Source organism: Lampetra planeri, chromosome 1 (genome assembly GCF_965212315.1).
Source record: "Lampetra planeri chromosome 1, kcLamPlan1.2.h2, whole genome shotgun sequence".
Lineage (NCBI taxonomy): Eukaryota > Metazoa > Chordata > Hyperoartia > Petromyzontiformes > Petromyzontidae > Lampetra > Lampetra planeri.
Genome location: NC_136107.1, coordinates 32,882,560 through 32,902,148, shown reverse-complemented (window position 1 = coordinate 32,902,148; position 19,589 = coordinate 32,882,560). Strand labels below are relative to the sequence as shown.

At 44.3% G+C, this 19,589-nt stretch overlaps 1 protein-coding gene across 2 annotated transcripts in view; it reads right to left on the bottom strand.

The window, feature by feature from the left end:
• The window catches only part of LOC144721392 (myosin-10-like), a 117,600-nt gene that overhangs the window by 95,920 nt on the left and 2,091 nt on the right, over nucleotides 1-19,589 (bottom strand). For both annotated transcript variants that reach the window (XM_078598985.1, XM_078598995.1), the window contains exons 2-4: nucleotides 10,300-10,475; nucleotides 9,408-9,599; nucleotides 4,789-4,945 (exon numbers count right to left, since the gene is read on the bottom strand). In XM_078598985.1, coding sequence (XP_078455111.1) covers nucleotides 4,789-4,945; nucleotides 9,408-9,599; nucleotides 10,300-10,470 — 520 coding nt within the window. In that variant the 5' untranslated portion in view covers nucleotides 10,471-10,475. The remainder of the gene's footprint in view (nucleotides 1-4,788; nucleotides 4,946-9,407; nucleotides 9,600-10,299; nucleotides 10,476-19,589) is intronic.

The window sequence follows — 19,589 nt, the reverse complement described above, 5'->3', positions numbered from 1 at the left end:
ATTTATTTTGGTCTTGCATCTACTCATGTGGAAGCCAGTTTGCAGTGTTAAGTAATTTGCCTCACAACAGGATGCATGGTTGCGGTTTCTGAGCCGATGTTTGTTTTGAGCGGGATATTGTGTATTTGAGACCGAGTTTAATGGAGAATGATGTAGGAGTGTAAACATTCTGCCAGCACAGCTCTCCATCTCAAAGTGGTGTTTTGTAACCATAAGAAAATAGATTAAACAGAAGGAATTGGCCTAACATTCCAGGCAAGGCTTGTGAAACACGTTGGGTTCTCCTGAATAAACATTTTCATTATTATTGTTTTGTGTGAGCACACATACACGATGGCAGCCTTGTTTGTACGTGTAGTCTACACACCGAATGTTGCGTTCACGCGTGTATGTGTGTGGTTAATACACTACAAAGCTGGCAATTCGAGATGTATTCCCGCTCACGGCTGACATCAGTGGCAAATATTAGCACCCGTGCTAGGCCTCTCCTTGGTCGACTCAGCCTTAATTGAGTTCCTAGTGTGGCATGAAACATCAGCACTGCCTAACACTGGCCTTAAATAGGTGCTCGCTAACAGCACTTGTCCCAACAGCCCGAAAAAGTTATATATAAGGGGGGATTGTTTTGTACGAACAAGCTTACATTTTTTATAAGTAATTAACAAACATGGGTCAACATTCCCATGGGCTCTTGTTATCCCCACTCACCCCCCCACACCTCCCCTTTCCTCTATCCCTTCCTTTCCCAACCCTGACAGATTGCGTCCTGTTCCTATTTCGAATGAAAACCTAACTTGCACCTAAGCAAGACGTGTGAACATTGCGCTACATTTGCAGCAGGAATTATTTGCAGCTAAGAAAAAGAACCAATATGCAGAGCACGAGGTCACAGTAGAACATATGGCAGGCTACATATACACAGCTGAGAGATGTGGAATACAAAGATATAACAGACCGAATATTGGGTTTCAAACCAAAATCAGTCGTTTGTTAAGAAGAATTATAAAACAAATCAAAAGCAACATTTAGTTGTCAGGTCAGGAATGTGAGAAATGTCATCACGTGCCCTCAGTTATCCGATCAGCAATCTACGATATAATATTTTAGTCCTTTTTTAGTCCACTGTTGAATGAAGGCTTTTTCCCACCTTGCTGTGGGTCATTTGGCCACACTGGTCAGCACAGGTTTGTGAATGCAAGGGGCTGGCAGGACCAGTTTAGTTATCACTCGCCAAGAATGTTAGCAATGGTTGGGAACTGAACTCGCAGAACTAACTGCTGCACTGCTGCAATCCTAAGTACTACTAACCAGACAAATGAGGCCTTGATAAAAAAAAATTCTAAGAACAAAAGATCTACATTCCAGGATTCAAAACTTGTCTTGGAATCCGGACACAAACCGTAGGGAAACTGGCTTCTGATTGTGAATGTGGCTGGTTTGCGTCATGTGCTGAAGTTTACGATACTTTTTTTTATTTACACAGAAGGGCGGTCTGCAGGAATGTGAACTCTGACCCCCACGCCTTAAACAACCGCACCCCAACGCTGTCTAAATTGACAATTTTCATTAGTTTTGAATCGCTATCAATCAGTGAAACTACAGGGGCCACTGTGGCTTGAAGTTTAGTAGAGACTGGGATACACAATAAAGTTATACGTTTAGGTTCGTTGAAGCCAATCACGAATGGGCCAATGTACGTTACATTTAATGTTTCTGTGGATCACTCATGAGCAAAACTGCATGGTTCTGTGGAAGTGCACTTTGGAAGCATTACAGAGCGAACATTTCTGAATTTTTTTTTATCATTGATCGAGTTTTCTGAAGACCTTTCTCTTGTGTATATTACCGTTTGTGTTTGAATTGCCTCACTTCACACTTATTTCATAATGCTGTCTCTCCAACTCCCTCTCTGATCTGTAGCATTCTGAATGTGTAACTGCACTAAAATTCTTAACCCCCCCGTGTCTTCTTCATTCTTTCTACATGTGCAAGCCTTGTAGTCTTACGGTGCAGTCACATTTAAACGCTTTCTAAACAAATTGTCATTACGTTATCACTTGTGGTTATTCAATACTTGTCTTCCTCCGATGGAGATAATCAATGCCCCCCCCCAGAGAAACAGGGAACTTCCACCAAGAAATAGTATTTTTTTGTTACAGGCTTATGAGTGTGCGAGTGTAGGTGCGTGCTCACTAATGTAATTGGGATTCCACTGTGTAAATAAACTAAACAGATTTGGGTCCGTGGGGTGGTGGAGGCTACAGTGCACCTGACACGATGCATCGTGCTGGTGACAAATGTTATGGCCCTGCCCGAATTAAACTCTGCATAAAACAAGTACCTGGGGTATATCAAGTTCCATACACAAACACACACACTGTGTATCAAAACAAACCTTTAAATACATATGACAAGAATCAAAAAGAGGACTGGGGAAACAAAGGAAATAGGCGTGTGTGTTGTACTCGCCACGTTGCTTTCTTATTCGTTGTGCATGCTGTAATGGAAGCTTCCTATCACAACTTGCCCCAAACAGTCTGACCATGCAGCAGATAGCCTACCCTGTCGCCGTGTGGATAAAAGCATGACTTTGTGTGTTTTTGTGTATGTAACAAGTGAGTTAGGTGAACCGGTCCTGGGCCACCCCTAGGTCGACTTGGCCTCAACTTATTACCTGGTTCAGTGTGTAAACATTGCTACTACGGAGACAAAATACAGACAGGCGTGGTGCTGGGCACCCACCCCCTTGTGTGCCATTCCGGTCTTTATAGGTGCTTGCTAACAGCACTTGCCCCAACAGTATGTTAAGGCTATCCACGGGATATTTGTCTTTGACTTGTGAGTTGAGCGGTGTGTGTGCGAGCCAGCCATGTATAATAACAAGTCGCAAGTGGTATATGTACCTCTCTTGGAATGCGTATAAGTTCAGGCTATAACTAGCACCTGGTATATGACGAGAATGAGAGCAATAAGAGATGATAGTGGCCAGTTACGGTGCTAGCTGCCTCACCACCTCACGAGCCATTCAGGCTTTAGTCTCTGCTAACAGCACTTAGCCCTATTTTCTCAGGCTAAATAGGGGATCTTATGCTGGGGGTTTGCTACTCTTTCAAAAAACATGTTGTCCAGAGGCTCTTACCTGGCTAAATACAATATCATTTTTGGTGCTGAACAGGTGCTCCATAGTTTATATGGAGCGATTTGCCAAAAAACATCTGGCATTCCAGCAGCAATTGTTTAACAAGCCTGACTGTTGATGAGAGTCAGGACAAAACTGGTCCAAGGTTTTCTTGCTTAAATAAATGCTGCTGGATGATATTGGTCGGGTGAAGACAATAGGCCAATGGACATTTTTAGTGTGTAGATAAAGAACAGAGTTCTGCTTATATATGTTTTATACCTTCCGAACACAAATTGCACATATGTTGAACTTATTTCACACTGTACATAGCCAACCCGTGCAAATCGGAGGTGGGAGATGATAGTGGCCAAATTGTGTCACTCACTGGTTGCGCTCGGTGACCAAGCATTTGTAGCTTGCCGAACATGTCTACAAGGTGCTGGTATCTTGTGATTAAGATAGCAGGACAATGTCCCCTCGGTAGGGCGTGCCTTCCCGTCTGTCCTACCGCACCCCATAGCGAACACGCTTCACGTGCCAAACTACTAGGGGCGAAGGAGGTCAGGTCAAATCGACGCCAGTGTGTGGGCGTGCGTGCGTGCGGGTATGTGCGTGTGTGCCTGCATGCCGTTGTAACTTCTTTTTCTAAAGCTACAAGCTAGAGCAGGCTACCGTGTGCTAAAATATTTAAGAGCAGAGGTGATTCGATGACTGATGTGTAACTCTGGATCCACCCGCATTGGACTTAACAATGATGTCAGGGCTACGTGTGCGATTTGCCAGATGTGGTCACCTGACTTGAGGCTTGGTCTTATGTATGTGTGGTGGGAAAGTGACAAAGTACAGTAGTTAGAGACTCTATTCCACTATGGACCCAGCAGCTACAATGGCAATTGGTCACTGAAGTTGCAATATGGGCCTCCTCTAGGTCGACTCAGCCAAACCATATCCAGGTAGTGTGTTATTTTAGGGTGAATGGCAGACCCTTGTTTTGTGTGTGCGCAAATTTGTGCATTTCTATACATGCATGCTTGGCCATTTATTTTCAGGTACGTTTTGAATTGTTTGTTTCTGCGCGTGTGTGAAAAGTGGTGGAATTATGCAGGGGGGGGGGGGGTTGTAAAATGCACTACGCTTTTGCCAATCTGGATTTCATTCTGAGTTATGCATACCATCAGCAGTGAATAGTGTCTGTTCTGATCCTCCTCTAGGTCATCTCAGCCTCAAAACAAGTACCTTCAGGTGATATGCAAACATCAGCCCTGTAGAGGCAAATATGGCCAAGCATGGTATTGGCCACACCACCATCTCGTGCGCCTGACCGGCCTTAGTAGATGGCAGCTAAAAGCACTTGCCCCTACAGTCTATAATAATAAATGGCGAGAGTTTGTCTTTGTATGTCCATGTATGCAGAGTGGGGAGCACAGATTGTGCATCTGTCAGTCATCTCAGTCAGTCAACCCATAACACCTGGGTCTGTCCTGTGACATCCTGCCATCAAGCCTCCGACACTTCACGCGACCTCAAAATTCACCTTCCCTTGCACAAGCGCTGCAGTTACATCATCACAATTAGTGGAGAATGGTGGCTGTTGTTGTATCTGTATGTTGTACGAGTGTGTCCGTGTATCCGTGTCCGTATGCACGGGTGTGTCCGTGTGTCCTCACCTTGCAGCATGCTGCGGTAGGCCGTGTCGGTGACAGCGTAGATGTGCGGTGGGACCTCGTGGCGCTTCTTTCCACGGTACATCTCGATGATCTCCTCCGAGTAGATTGGCAGGTTTTTGTAGGGATTCACCACCACGCAGAACAGCCCAGAGTAGGTCTGTAAGAGCACCCCAACCATCAATATCATCATAATAATTATCACCGGTACTATCGTGGAGAGCAAACCTAGAGTACATTGGTGACAGCACCATCATCACTGTTGTCATTCGCATCACTATTAACATCTTCATCAGCTGCAGCATTCATTACCAAACTTCATACATACTTAAGTAGAGCCAGTTGTCATCATCATCAATATTATCATTCAGAATGACCACACATCTAAAAGTTTCACCATTATCATCACACACCTCCAAGTGTATCGAAGACGTGCACATGGTTTATGATCACATTTTTATGATTACGATCAACAGATATGAACACCATTTGATATTTAGTTTCCAAAAAACTTTTCACTTATGGACTCAAGATGGGGAAAACTGTCAAACCCAGGCTGAATAACCATAATACCCAGGTTGGTGGCACTAGTTATCACGTTTCAATTGGAGGGCGTTGATGAAATCCTGAGAAGGCTGGACTCAGACCCTCAACCCTCCAGGATCATTAAACGAATACCACCCGTGGTGTTTCTGTCTCGACAAGGCCCCTGCAATAAGAATGTGCAACCTCCATTCAAGGCTTAGGATCGTTAACAGTAATAATAAGCAACGCCACATGCTTGTTCGAGCATGGAGACGCTGCGACTCTGTAGTAGTTGCTGTAGCCCACAGGGCGAAGGTGTGGAGGCCCGTGGCATGCGAGTCTTACATCATGAAATTGGAAGCCCAATCTTCGTGCGAAAATTGAAAAATAATTTACATGCGCACATGCGTGGGAATGACATAATCCTATCAGTGCTCGTGGCAGAAGTCGCAGTACCTGTGTAGTGACATTGCGGATGTCACTGTGTAATGCCGGCCCTAGAGAGGCACGGCGTGCGGTGTAATGACATCGCGGGCAAAACGTATATGTGGGTGCAGTACCGGCCCTAGAGGGGCTCGGTGAGTGCTGACTGACAGTGCTGGATGGCACCACGCTCTGCGTGCAGTGCCGACCCCTACAGGATAGGGTGTTAGAGTGCCGGCCATGGAAGTGGGGTTACTAAGGGCCATGGCATTCTGGTTGACCCCGAAGGACACGTGACCAGTTAAGTCTACACGGGGCCCCCAAGTGGGGGCTAGGGGTGGTCACGTGTCAGGGCCAAGATCCTGCTCGAGGATTCTAGAAAGTGGTCGTGGCTAAGGGCGAAGCCTGGCACGCCACGGAGGATATAAGCCAGGTCCCTGAGAGGGACCGGTTGCTGTTGTTCATCCTGAAGAATCTCCGTTCTACGTCCTACAGTCACCAACACGTGGACCTGGACCCAAGCTGTGGTCCGGTACATTGTAGCTAGTTCCTGTGTAATTAGTGTAGTTAGCCTGGTGGTCCACCACCATAGGTTGTTATCTTGTTAAGGGGCAGTTACCCCGTGTGTTGGTGTTAATAAATGCGTTGCCTCCAAGAAGTGCGTCTGCGACTCAGTAGAACTCACTACACCTGTATTTTCACTGCCAAATTGGCTGTTTCTTAACATCGCTGCCTCAGCGGATAACAGAAGTCAAATTTCGAACAACCCCGTGGATAATAGGATTCGCATTATTGGTTCCCAATATGTGCATATCAAATATTTTACAATTATTATTGAATGCTTCACATTGCATTCCAAATGCACTCTCTGCTTCTAAGTGAATATTGTTGTTATTTACCAGGTAATATCTATAACAAGACCCACACATCACAGTATGTAACAAGACTACAATTATAATACACATTTAAAAAGGGTCTGTTTCATCTAATGACTATTTTGCACCCTCTCTTAAGCACACACAGACAAAAGTGTTGAAATGGGACTCGAGAACTCGGCTCAATATAATTAAGCACAGAACATGACAAGATGGTTCATTATGTACAGCAATCGTTGATTGGTTTGGGACCAAATTCTTTGCAATGGAGAAACTCCTTTAACCACAAATTTGAGCCAAGGATTCCAACCCAGCATCTCACCGGTGTTGGCGCAGTACTATGACGAGAGTATTTTGAATCCCATGAGGTACATGGGCTGCCACGGTGGCGGGATGTTAACTACCTCGTCTGGTATACACAGGTCGTGGGTTTGACCCCAACCCTGACGCCTGTATATTTAAAGTTTGCATGTTCTCCCCGTGCTCGTGTGGATTCTTCTCTGGGTCCTCCGGTTTTCCCGCCACATTTAGAATCAACATGCGTTTAGAGCATTTGGCTGCAATACATTTCCACACGAAAAGCCACTTCATTGAGCTATCATTTGTGATAGCCAGGTCGCTTCTGACAAAAAGCTATATAGCTCAGTGGGGCCTTGCCTAGTAAAATAAAAGTTTTGTTTTTAGTTTGAAATGCAGACACGTTAAGGGTCTGCTTCGAATTAGGCTTCTCTGGCAGCTTTAAAACCACGAGAGATCTCTGCACTATGGGCAGCCTCTGTGTATTTGGGGCCCTGAAGGGAAACATTGTGAGCAGTCTTTGATCTGTTCCAAATACCTCTAAATGTATATGTATTGCATTTGGTGTTCTAAATGACAGTCTGTACACATTGCATGACACAGTTATCTGGTTTGACCCTCTGAATGTGAAATTGTAGCTGTTGCTCTACATCTACATCAACCATACAAAAGAAGAAGACATGCAATCACATTTCTGATGGAGAAAGTTATACTCAGGTCAATTGGGTCATCAAAATCAATAAAGTGGAGACCACAGCACCTCATAATCAACGTTTTTGGGTTAGATCGCGTTATTCAAAAATGTGTCGTATAAATGGTCGTGAAAGCCTACGTGTTAAACTGACCACCACCTCTTTTCTATTGTCATAAAATGCAGCTTTCCCAAAGCTGATACCTAAACTCGGTATACCTTCCAGACTAGACCTACCATCTGGTTTTAGTGTTCCCATCTGCATGACGCATAATACCGGCAGGAGGGGGGCTCCCGAGTAGTGGGCGGGTCAATGGCCGAGTCTGGTTATCCTCAATTTAAACAATTGTTGACGGAGCTGAGATAATCAACTCGCTACACTTAAGGTGCAAACTTTAAATAACAAGTGGCTTGGAACCAGGAATTCAACCCAAGTCCCCAACAATGCCAGTTAAGTGTTGTGATATGGTCAATATAACCATTTGTAGCTAGAGAAATTATATCTACAATAATTTTGAAGGCCACATTGCTGCAATAATCATATGCAAAACAATGAAGTGCCATTGATGTAAGGGGTAACTACATAAATGATTGTAAGGAAACTAATATTGTAGTGTTCGGTGTGATTCACCTAATTCTTTCACTCAATTTAAGCTTAATGTAGTGAGACATGATCCACTTGTAAGATTAAGGATTTAAATGGCAAATCATTTTAAAACATGTCACGTTAAATGCGACAATTATTTCAGAAATTACGACACCATTGTTTTTATTCAAGTAAAAAAAATCCATCTATTTTCACTCATCTCTCTGACAAAGTGAATAAACTCTTGGATCAAATGCTGCTGTTAGTAGGAACCGACTAAGGCTGCCACAGCATCATACACAATGAGGTGGTTTAGTCAGACTGCACACATCTGACCGACTACTATCGTCTCCCTAGTATGAATGTTCACACACCACACCAGGTCCTCAAAGACTGAATTGACCTCCGGGAAGTCAGGACAGATCCAAACAGCACTTGCCACCGATGCTAGACATGGCCGGGAATCGAAAAAAAAACGTTGCCGAGACTGTAGCGTTATGTATAAACCATTGCACCAATACACATATACGCAAGGCAGTCATAATTCACCTGTAAATGCTGATATCATTATGACACCGGTGCCGAACTAGGTATGTTTTTGAGGTACTATTGAGAAATTATGGGTTAACGGACGAGGGTGACTGGCAAACGCTCCACAGACGATCCCCACTGTGCCAACTGTATGTTATCCACTTTGTCACTGTGAGCATCGCTCCTCTGCCTCTTATTGTTGAGAGAAGGCATCTGCTGCTATCTGCCAATAGTCTTTCGCTAGCCCCCCACCCCCTTCCCCAACATAGACCGATTCTGACACCGCTGGTACCAGCAAACAACAGCAGCAACAATCATTCAACACGACGTGGCGGTGACAACTCCACAGCAGTTATGCTAGGTTAGGTGCACACCGAGACCATGTAGACTGGCGGAGGCTGACTGGTGGGAGATTACTCGTCACGCCCAACGTTTATAGGTCAGTTATAGGTCAGCATGAATGGCAGATGCACCACCCACGCTTACAACTTTAGCAGCACATGTACACCAGTATAAAGACAAAGAGCTCCCTTTTTGCCAGACTGTTTGGTGTAAATGCAGTTCGTGAGCACCTCTGACAGCCGCCACAGCACAAAGGGGTGATGTGGCCAGCACGCACGTGCACACGCATGCCAAATCATCTACCTCGCAGGTACACCCACACGGAGACACACACACAAGCAGGCAGACTCACGTAGATTAGGCCGGAGTAGTATCGGTCCTTGAGGTTGTGCAGAACGGACGCCTCGTTGAGGCACGTGAGCTCCGCCATGTCCTCCACCTTGGCGAACTTGGGCGGGTTCATCTTTTGGACGTCGTCCTTGTTCACGGTCACCTTCTTCTGGTTCTCCGCGAGCTCCACGAGGACCTCATCGCCTCGCTCCTCCTGTCGGGCCACAATGACACGGGGACGGAGGAGGTCACATGTCAACCCTGCTACAAGAGCTGTTGCTGGAAAAAACTTGATAAGCCACAAAAGCTCAGTGTTCGCAATGGAGCGTTTGGTTGAGAGCAGATAGAAGTGCACTGTTAACGTGAATTTTACGCTGGTGGATGACACCCATCCTCTGAGTGGCGTTGCAATTACCTACATGCTGCACACTGACAATGCCTTCCTGCTGTAAGCTGCACATACCGCCGGACTTCAAATTCTGTCCGGCTTCTTTATTGCAAATGCATACCAGCTTCAAAAAGTGCCGATGCTCTTGCAGCATAAACTGCCTGCCAGAATAAAATACTTTCTTCCTACTCACTGGAATTCCTCTGGGATAAAAATATCTCCATGCCACCCACTTGCTGCAGATGCATCTCCAGCCTCAGCTGACACCGCAAAATACCTCGAGACTCCATGATGAAAAAGCATCCATGCTTCTGATGTATATCAGCTACTCAAGGCAAATTCCTCTCCGATGTAAATGGGCCGCAACTACTCGACACGCATCTATCCGTGCAGCAGGAAAATGCGTTGCTGGAGACGGTTTGCACCCCAGGTGTTCTGTGATGCTTCAGGCCGAGCTGAGCCAAGCATGGGGAAAGAAGAACATTATGGGCGGGAGGGGGGACAGTGGAGGTGGAATAGCACTCACCTTGATGCTGGCAGCCTCGAAGCCATGCTTCTCAGAAGGAACCCATACGAGGCGGCGGGCGCTCCAGTCGGCCTGGGCAGCCGGGATGGAGTAGGTGTTGCGCTCCACGTACAGGTACTTGTCGGCATCGCTGGAGGCTCCGTCGCCCGAACCCGCACCGCGCTTAGCCATGCTGCCTGCTCCCACATGCGCAAATGAACACACACGTGTTTACAAACAAAGATCACCCATGTAGCCTTTAACAGATTTTGGCAAGCACCTGTAAAGGCCGGAATGGTACACGAGGGGGTGGGTGGCCAGCACCACGCCCAACCGCCTTTGTCTCTCTTGTGGCAATGTGTACACACTGCATTAGATACTCATTTGGAGGCAGAGTCAACTTAGAGGAGGCCCAGGACCGGTTCAGATAATTGTCACTGGTGTTGACCGTAAGCGGGAATTGAACTTGGGACGCTGGGTTTTCAGTGCTGCGTATTAACCGTTGCATTACCGCTTCCCACATACATACACACGGGCAGGCACATAAGCTGATGCACACACACACACAGTTACATAGTTATATATCAACATAGAACATGAATATAGATTGCACAGGGTGATTCCCTGTGGCTATGCCACTCATTCGGCCATTAACAGTGAACTCCAAGGAAGCTAAATCTCACTCCCTGATCCCAGGACATTAACAATGTAATCTAAGAGTCTTAACAGTGCTGCCTTTGGTTGAGCTCTCTGAACCTCAGACATTAACCGAGCTCTAGATCTTTCTATCTTCGAGGAGTTTAATATTTTTCATATCAAGCGTTTATAATTTTTTAAATACATTTTACGTGTGCGTTTCCTTTCGAAAGTAAACCAAGGAAATTGGCAGTGGATGAATGAAGTACTGTAGTTACTACAATTACGTGATCTGGTTCAGATATGACCACGGCCTTGCAGATAGTCCTCAAAACATAAAAGGTAAAACTAAATAGAACAATTATACTTTGTCTTTGTGGCTATATTCTTTGAGATGTTTCCCACCAATTATTTCCCAATTACGCGATCAGTCATGGCTTGAAGTGAAGAAATGTCCTTCACGAAGCTTAGCTTGGTTTGTAAAAAGTGTCAACATGTCAGGGAACGGCCCCTGAAGAGGACGCCACGGAAATATTTCTGGCGTCACGACAATAGGCCTCGCTTACCTAACACTAGAGATACATTATTATTTCTCTGTGAAGTCATTCTCTTAACATGTACTCATCAGTATTGCACACGATACAGCTGGGCTAGCTAACATAAATGAAAGACAAATTTATTATCATGATCTTGTTGTTGCTTATAGCCAAATGTAAAAAAATCTAAAACGTACTAAATTATAGTAATAGGTTTTTACCCTTTCAACTGGTACAAAAACTGACACCTTTATACAAGGCATCATGTTTGCAATAACCACAACACAAGCAGTCAAAATGCAAACAAAAATAAACAACTCTGATGATGGTAATGATATGCACTGTCCTTGAAGTTGATTGGTCCACACCCGAAACAGCTTTTTTTAGAGCCTAGTCTCCATTGGTGTTGGACCAGATGACGCCAAAAGGCGTACAACTCAAAGACAGCGCACTATCAGAGTATTGAAAATTAATTAGATAGATTGAGCCAATTACACATCATATTATGCAATTTTTTCTTACATTATTTGTTAACTGCCAACTCACCACACTTCAAAAAGGTTTAATCACGGGTGCCTGCCTGGTTTTGTAACAGGGTCTGTTTTAAAACTACATCCCAATGAGCAGCTTTAGCTGGTTACAGATGAAGTGGCTTCTCTTTTAAATTTCGTGAAGGACACACTGGGCACGAGGCTGGATGCTGCACACCTTTGAGCCCGGCAGTGGAAAACAAGGCCATTACGCAGTACAGTAATAGCATGAGCAACACCAACCCCACCTTCCTGTGTTCAGGCTATCGGGGGATGATGTCACACACCACGGCTCCAACCTCCCTCTCCTCCTTCTCGCAAACTCCCTGCAGCCAACACAATGGTGCCATGGTGAGGCGCGGCTATGGGTGGGACCGGATGGTTAACTGCTTATTGGCCTCTACGTTTGCTTCACATTTTTTTCATTCGTCGTACTGCAAACTTCCCACGTTTCGAGCGGTGCAAGAGGCAAGCCAGATGGTTTAATGCAGCCATCTCGGTCTTTGCGAGCGGTATAGCATCAGCCGTTAACCATCCTCCCTGAACTTTAACCCCCAAGAGATAGGGCCTGGTGACTGGCCCGGGTGAAGCGAAAACCACTCTTAAAAAGCAACCCTTGGAGGCAAGCGTGCATGCGAGCCGACAGATTGTGTAAATAAAGAATGTCGAGGATGGGATGGCTTTAGCAGGCTGGATCGTAATGACTAAAGTTATAGAACCGCCAATTCATTCAATTGGTTGGTTATTCCCATTCATTCATGCGACCTCAAGGCAAAAAACTGCCACTCGGCTCCATGCCAATTATGTACTGTAATTCCATGGAAACCTTCATTTCTTGCTCCCTCTCAAATATCTCCACGGGCAAATGGTGGGTTAATGTAAACACGAGCGAGGAGCCCCCCGGTGATATTTGATGCCAACGAATATCTTCGAGAGAGTTTTCCACCCCAAAGAAATGTATCGCGTATCCAATGAAACGTATTGGACATCACCAACGCCGCACGTTTTGGTGGGAGAAGCCACCACGTGCGTTCCCGGGTCAATGGGCATCTCATCACCCCTCATGCGGCCCACACTGCCTCTGCCCCCATCCCCTCCCCTCCCCGACAATGTATAACATTGAACCTCATCATGTAGACCAAGTCAAAGGTCAAATTCATCTAATGTCACCCTCATTCACACTTGCTTCCTAATCACTCTTCGTTCACCGAAATTGGTGGAGCAGTCTAGGAGGAGGTATTCATAAAACCAACGTACATACCACGTTATCTGCTTATATAATCAATACTGTACTGGAAAGGTGTGTGGTTTTGTAGCCAGCGAACTGGCAACTAAACCAACCTGCACAGGTCAATGGTTCCTGATGAGGCCACCCTTCAACTTACGTGGGGAATGAATGCATTTCTGCTTTTCATTTCACATTAGAGATCCTATTATGTCATCATTGAAAGCGCAGGTAACTTTTTCAAGTATCAAAGTTCACGTCGCTCATGTGAAAACTGCGGAAAAATCAACTCTACTAATTACCTCTGCTCGAGTTGCCTTGACGGCATTACGAAACGCATGATCATTTAAATAGACGCTCGCCCATTCAAACATCAGACATATAATTACCGGTACTGTACTTTTACTTGACTTACCACATCCGGCCAGTTGTCGCTGTGGTTAAAATGCTTATTTCACATTCGGGAAATTGTGCATTCAAATTCTAGAGAGAAAAATAGCTATCAAATGGAGGAAAATCTTCACACTTGGCCTCGCCATAGGAATGTGGATTTTCCGCTCCTGGAACAGGGCCATCAATGGAAATGATCACTATCTTTTGACCACGGAAACCACTTTGGGGCACATTTACATGTCAATGAAAGGGCCTGAACTCATCTTAACCAGTTGTGCTTGCTTCCCTCTTTATAAACTGCACTGGCGAGCCTCAAGTATGTGGAGCATTTAATCCAGAAGTGGCTTGACAAAGTACAATATTACAGTACTATTAAGAGCAAGAGACATATTTTGTCAAAATATGGATGAAAAGTGATCCTCCAATGTGTAAACTCAGCCCCTTGTCTTTTTAACTGCAGTACAATATTGGTGTAAGTGCTCTCTCGTGAGAACCGAATACCTTATTCCCATACTGCACTAAAATGTTAAAATATTTAACATTTCTGTTTATTTCCATTTGTAGTTTTTACCACATTCTTTATAATTTTAGGGTGGGTCGATGTTACAGTGGTTATTGCACTCCGCTTTGAACCCAGCCACTGGAGTTCGATTTCCGGCCATGGCTAACATCAGTAGCAGGTGATGTAAAACCAGTCCTGCTAACCTTCCCCCTTCACCAACCTGCACTGACCAGTGTGGTTGAAGTGTGTCAAGAGAAAACTCAATGACTGACAAGGCATGGGAATGACATGGCAAGGGGAGGCCATCATCCATTGGTGGTGAAATATGTTTCTAAAAATCTCCATGATTAACATAGCATGAAAGACTTCATTCATTGGTGGATTGAGAATGGCTGCATTAAGCTGTATTGTATTTAAGGATTGCTTTGCTGCTTAATGTTACACAGTATCGATCAGAAATAACTCATGTGCCAACTTTGTCAATATCACAACAATGAAATGTCTATTTTTCTCTACACAAACTATGTTTATTGTTTGCTTTTTGTCTCGCTTTCTCTGCCCGGAGGGACCACTGTCCCAACACCACAGGTTCCTTAGGATTTATAGGGATTTAACAAGATATGCCTAAAACAGCCTGGCCAAGGAATCACTAACAAAAACATGAAACAGCGCACAATTTGCAGCCCTTCCAAATAAGCCACTCAAATAATGCATTGTTTGACAAACTGTTTTTACCAGGTGAGAACGCATTCTTTTATTCAATGATAACTTGGGTATATTACATCATCACTATCAGCCCTGGTCAATCCACTGCTGGATGAAAGCCTCCACAAACCACCACCATCGCTCGCTATCTTGCGATGCAATAATCCAGACACCAGCACATAAGCCATTTTTTAATGCTCCATCTCCAGGTATTTTACAGTAGAGTACATACTTGAACCCATATAACAACGGGTAACATAAGATGCAGGTGGAAATGTACATCGTTATCTTTCATTCAGTGACTTGATGGTGGGGTTAGCGAATCACGTGGAGATGGAGCCACAATGTATGCGAGACACCTAACTGCAGGATGCAGTACAGGAAATAAATCTCTAGCAGCGAGTTTTAGTGTTATCGCCATGTGTAGTTTTTCTCCCGGAATTCCAGTTTCCCTCCACATTTAAAAATACTCAAAAGAGGAAACCGCTAAGAAGGAACATTCTGAAAGGAGTATTTAAACTCCATGAGGTTTTGTTCAGTAAAGGTTTGTTTAATGTCTAATAGTTAACATTACTATTAAATAATTAAAATATACAACCTTTTGTCAATCTGGAATTCCCCAGTGTTGTCAGTCATTGAGATTGCTTAATGAAACTTCACTACTCAGTGCAGATTGACAAAGGGGAGGCCAGGAACGGTTCGAATATTATTCGCTGCTGAGGTTATCTGTGGTGGGGAATCGAACTGATACAATGTATATAATCTGTCAGTGGATATGCAAAACCTCCTGTAAACTGTTTAACATCAGCAATCATTTAAAGTCGCCTACATTTTTCAGGGCATGATGGTTTTGTTAATGTCAGTGGTATAGTTTAAGGCAGTGGCAAAAACACCGTTAAAGATGTGTGAAATGTATGGAGCCGTTTTGGACGTTGAGTGTGGTTAACTGTAAAACGTCAGCCACCACAATAACCCATTCATTCCAGAGTGGGCGAGGCGTGGTAAAAAAGGAGGGAGACTCAAGGCCAGGATAACTTTTTACAGAGGCGAGGATCCAGTTGAACATCCACTGTGGTAGTACACACCCTAAGAAATGTCACGTACAGTATTGGAAATTTGTACACATAGCAATCATGACATCCCCTCTACAGATTGGTGTTCAATTAGGCTCAAAAGTGAGCCATGGGGTGGCGTTTTCTTCCATTGCCAGCTCTGGGCCAGTGGTGGAAATTCATCAGTCGAATGATGGAAGCGAGCCTGGACAATGGACAACCACTGCTGACTTCCGACAAAGTGGTACTTATCTTATCGACCCTGGGAAGATGATGTACTGTATGCTGTGTGTGTGTGTGTGCATATCCTGTACTGCAGTTAATATTGGTAGGCCAATCCATCTAATCTAGAGACATGGCCCATATTTTCCTGATGGCACAAAAAACCCACTAGTTAATCATGTCTAATTGACTTCGTTACAAATTGGAATTTGTGCAAGAATCATTTGAACAGGCTTGCATATTTAAAGAGGGGTACAGTGAAAGAATGAATGAGTGCAAGGCTTGGCTCTGCATTAATTAAGAGCTAAACCGTATGGGTGCAAGGTTAACGCAGTGGGGAATCAACAAACTTGTGCTGCAGTCTTGAGGAAATGAGATGTTAGCTCCGAATTAAGATCAATAACTATAGAAATGGAAGTACAGTACAGGAGTTGTATGTTTGAGTAAGCTTGACCTCGAGGTGAAAGCTTCCCAATGCCGTCCATTTCATCATCACTGAAACTCGCCAGCCACCCGTTTTGTGTGTTATTTTCCCCCCTTGGCTAGACACTTGAATGAACATCCAGTTTAACCACGGGCTGCTGAAACTTGGAATCAAAATACTTGCTCGACAGCACATTGGTGCCGAGTGATGGAGTTCTCATTAGTAGGGGTATTCTTGAAGAGGTGCATGCATGGGTTATCACATCTAATGCCTGCATTGCAATAGTAATCAGTGCAAGATATAAATGACTCCATTAGCAGTTATTTAATTAAATGAAAAAAAAACAAATACACAGATACCTTCTTTACCAATATACTTATGAAGACAGCCAATTTGGAAATGAAAGTGTGGTGGGGTTAGTGGTTTTTATGACTTATTTACAGAAGACACCATTGAGGGAATGGAGTAAAATCGGCCGAGTTGAGGTGCGAGGTGGATTAGTTTACATGCGAGGTGGATTAGTTACATGGCAGGACCATGATAAATGTTGACTGCCTGAGGAATGCCTTCATAAAGCAGGGGATTGACCAAAGCTGATGATGATGACCATATTGATGACAGTCCTTTACCATTCCACTGCTGGAAAAAAGCTTACTTATACCATTAAGGTTTTAGTCATGCCAATGTTAGTGCACCGTATGCTTGTTACAGGTTCCATACCTCAATGCAAGCGGATAACTACTGCAGTACAATTTGTTTTCCTGCATAAAGTGCTGCAGCCGCACGAGGTGATATTCATTTTAACAATCCTGGTTGATCACATGGGCTGGGATTTTAACTAATGCTGCTCAACCAATTGATCAATATTCCAGTCACGAATCTGTGGGTGCAGTTAAAAACGTTTCATTATTGTATGTAATGTCGTATTAATACTACGACAGCAATTTGGAGGCAAATATTGTGCATTACGTAGATTATGTCCAACTCCCACACCGACTGGTCGGTGCACCAATCTGTATGGAACCTTTGACCCCTCTGCTCGTATGCGCGGATGGTGACCGGGTAGTTTGGCTTCTTCCCACATTAAAAGAAAACACCCCTTAAAAAACAGGAATGGACCAAACATATCAATGCATGGTAATCCTGAAAATGGGTCTCGAGACTGTGAGGATTTACATTTCCGTACATTGCCTCTGTTGACACAGCAGCCACAATGACTTTGCATCGAGCATATCGTCAAATGCACTCACGGAAATGTTGGCATTGGTTTTACATCCTACAATGTACAACCAGATACATGTTTAATATAGGAGATCAGAAAGCTCCCACTTGCAATGTCCTCAACGCTATGTGCTGGTTACAACTCTGATAAATACACATATGAAGCAATTTACTGCACACACTTCACTGTATACATTAGAAAACAATATAAACGTCAGTAGGAACTTGGTTGGTAAAGCAACTGGGCTCTCAGTGGCATGATGGTATATTCAAATCCTGGTCAAGTATGACTTTGCTAATCATTATCATTCATCTGGTTTTGGTAGGATGAGCACTACCTGGTAAGGCTGCATCATTAAGTGAGAATTCAATCGTGGGTAGACTGTACTGTGGTAAAGGAATGTGGAATGTTCACCAGAGGATGACTAAATAAAAAAGCAAAAGTTTCTCATAAAAATGAGCATGGGGCGGCAATCACATCATGTTTAGTCCTGAGTCACTGGTAAGAATTGAAAATTCCCATCGCAGGAGCATGTTAACCCACGTCATAATGACAGATTTTCAATTAAAATTCAACTAAATTTGTTAATCCCCGTGAGACGAGTTGAGCTGACTCCCAAACCAAGAGTTTATCTCACAACCTCCTTTCGACCATGCCACCTGGCCAGACACTGGCTTTGGAGTACTAATATATATTATTCCATATGCACATTGCCCATATTCCAAGTACTACATATACAAATGGTATGAACAATATGCTAAATACCACATGCCATAATGATTATCATCGAAATTTAAAGTTTGTAATTATAGACAATAAGCATGATCTGTATGCAAAGTAGTATATTTATCATACACTCAGCATAATGCTAGAGGTATGCAGACAACCTTTCATGACATTCACTGGGACAATGTAGCTCCCCTGCCAAGCACTCTGATAATATAAACGTGTACGTCACAGGCACACGCTGGCTAGCTGCAAACTTTGAAACAATGCTGTGACACTGCATTGTAAACTTTAGCTGGGGCACGGCTTTATCTGTTAAAAGTTATAACAAGAGCCCACGACGTAGAGATTTTGTAGTGAACTGTGAACCCAGTGCTGACAATTCCACGTCTACGCGGTATAACAGTGTACACGTGTGTTAGCTTGGGCAATGTTGAAAAAACGATAGATCTTCCCCAGCCCAAATCTTCCTGGGGGTCAAAAAGAAGAGTACCATACCACTTTTTGTGGAAGTCAACAGTGCTACCTTATAGATAGTCTCACCACCTTATCAGAACGTGGAATTTCCACCAGTGACACAGGGCTGTAACCATGAGATGAGCACTGGGTAAATGCTCATTTGAGCAAGAAATCATTATTTTCACATTTGACGTCGGATAAGTCGAGTTGTCAACGTTTCAAGAGAAGTAATGCATCTCCACAGGCCATCACATCGCTGAAATAAAGCTTGCGAGAGCCTAATACTTGAACAGGACATAACAGCAGCAGCAACAACCACCCTCTGACACGCCAATCGTGTGGGTCCTTGCTGGCACAATTCCCCAAGAGGGGCTCCCTACCCTCCCTCAGATCTCCACGGCAGCTGTCAATCTGCTGCAGCTTAACAGCTGCATGGGTCTTCCCCTTGGCTACTTGCACCCATTCGGCACCCCAGAAGGGAGAATCAGGTGGTCAGCCATAGAGAAGACAATACAGAAAAATACACCAGGTGCCCTAGCAGAGCCAACACGGTGTATGTACAAGGTCAGCCATAGAAGTCATCACACGTGATGCCAAAAATGCAGTGGTTGGCACTCATTAATTATGCAGGTAAAAGGTGCAGATCTACAGCTGCTAACTCACGCCACTACTAGCAGAA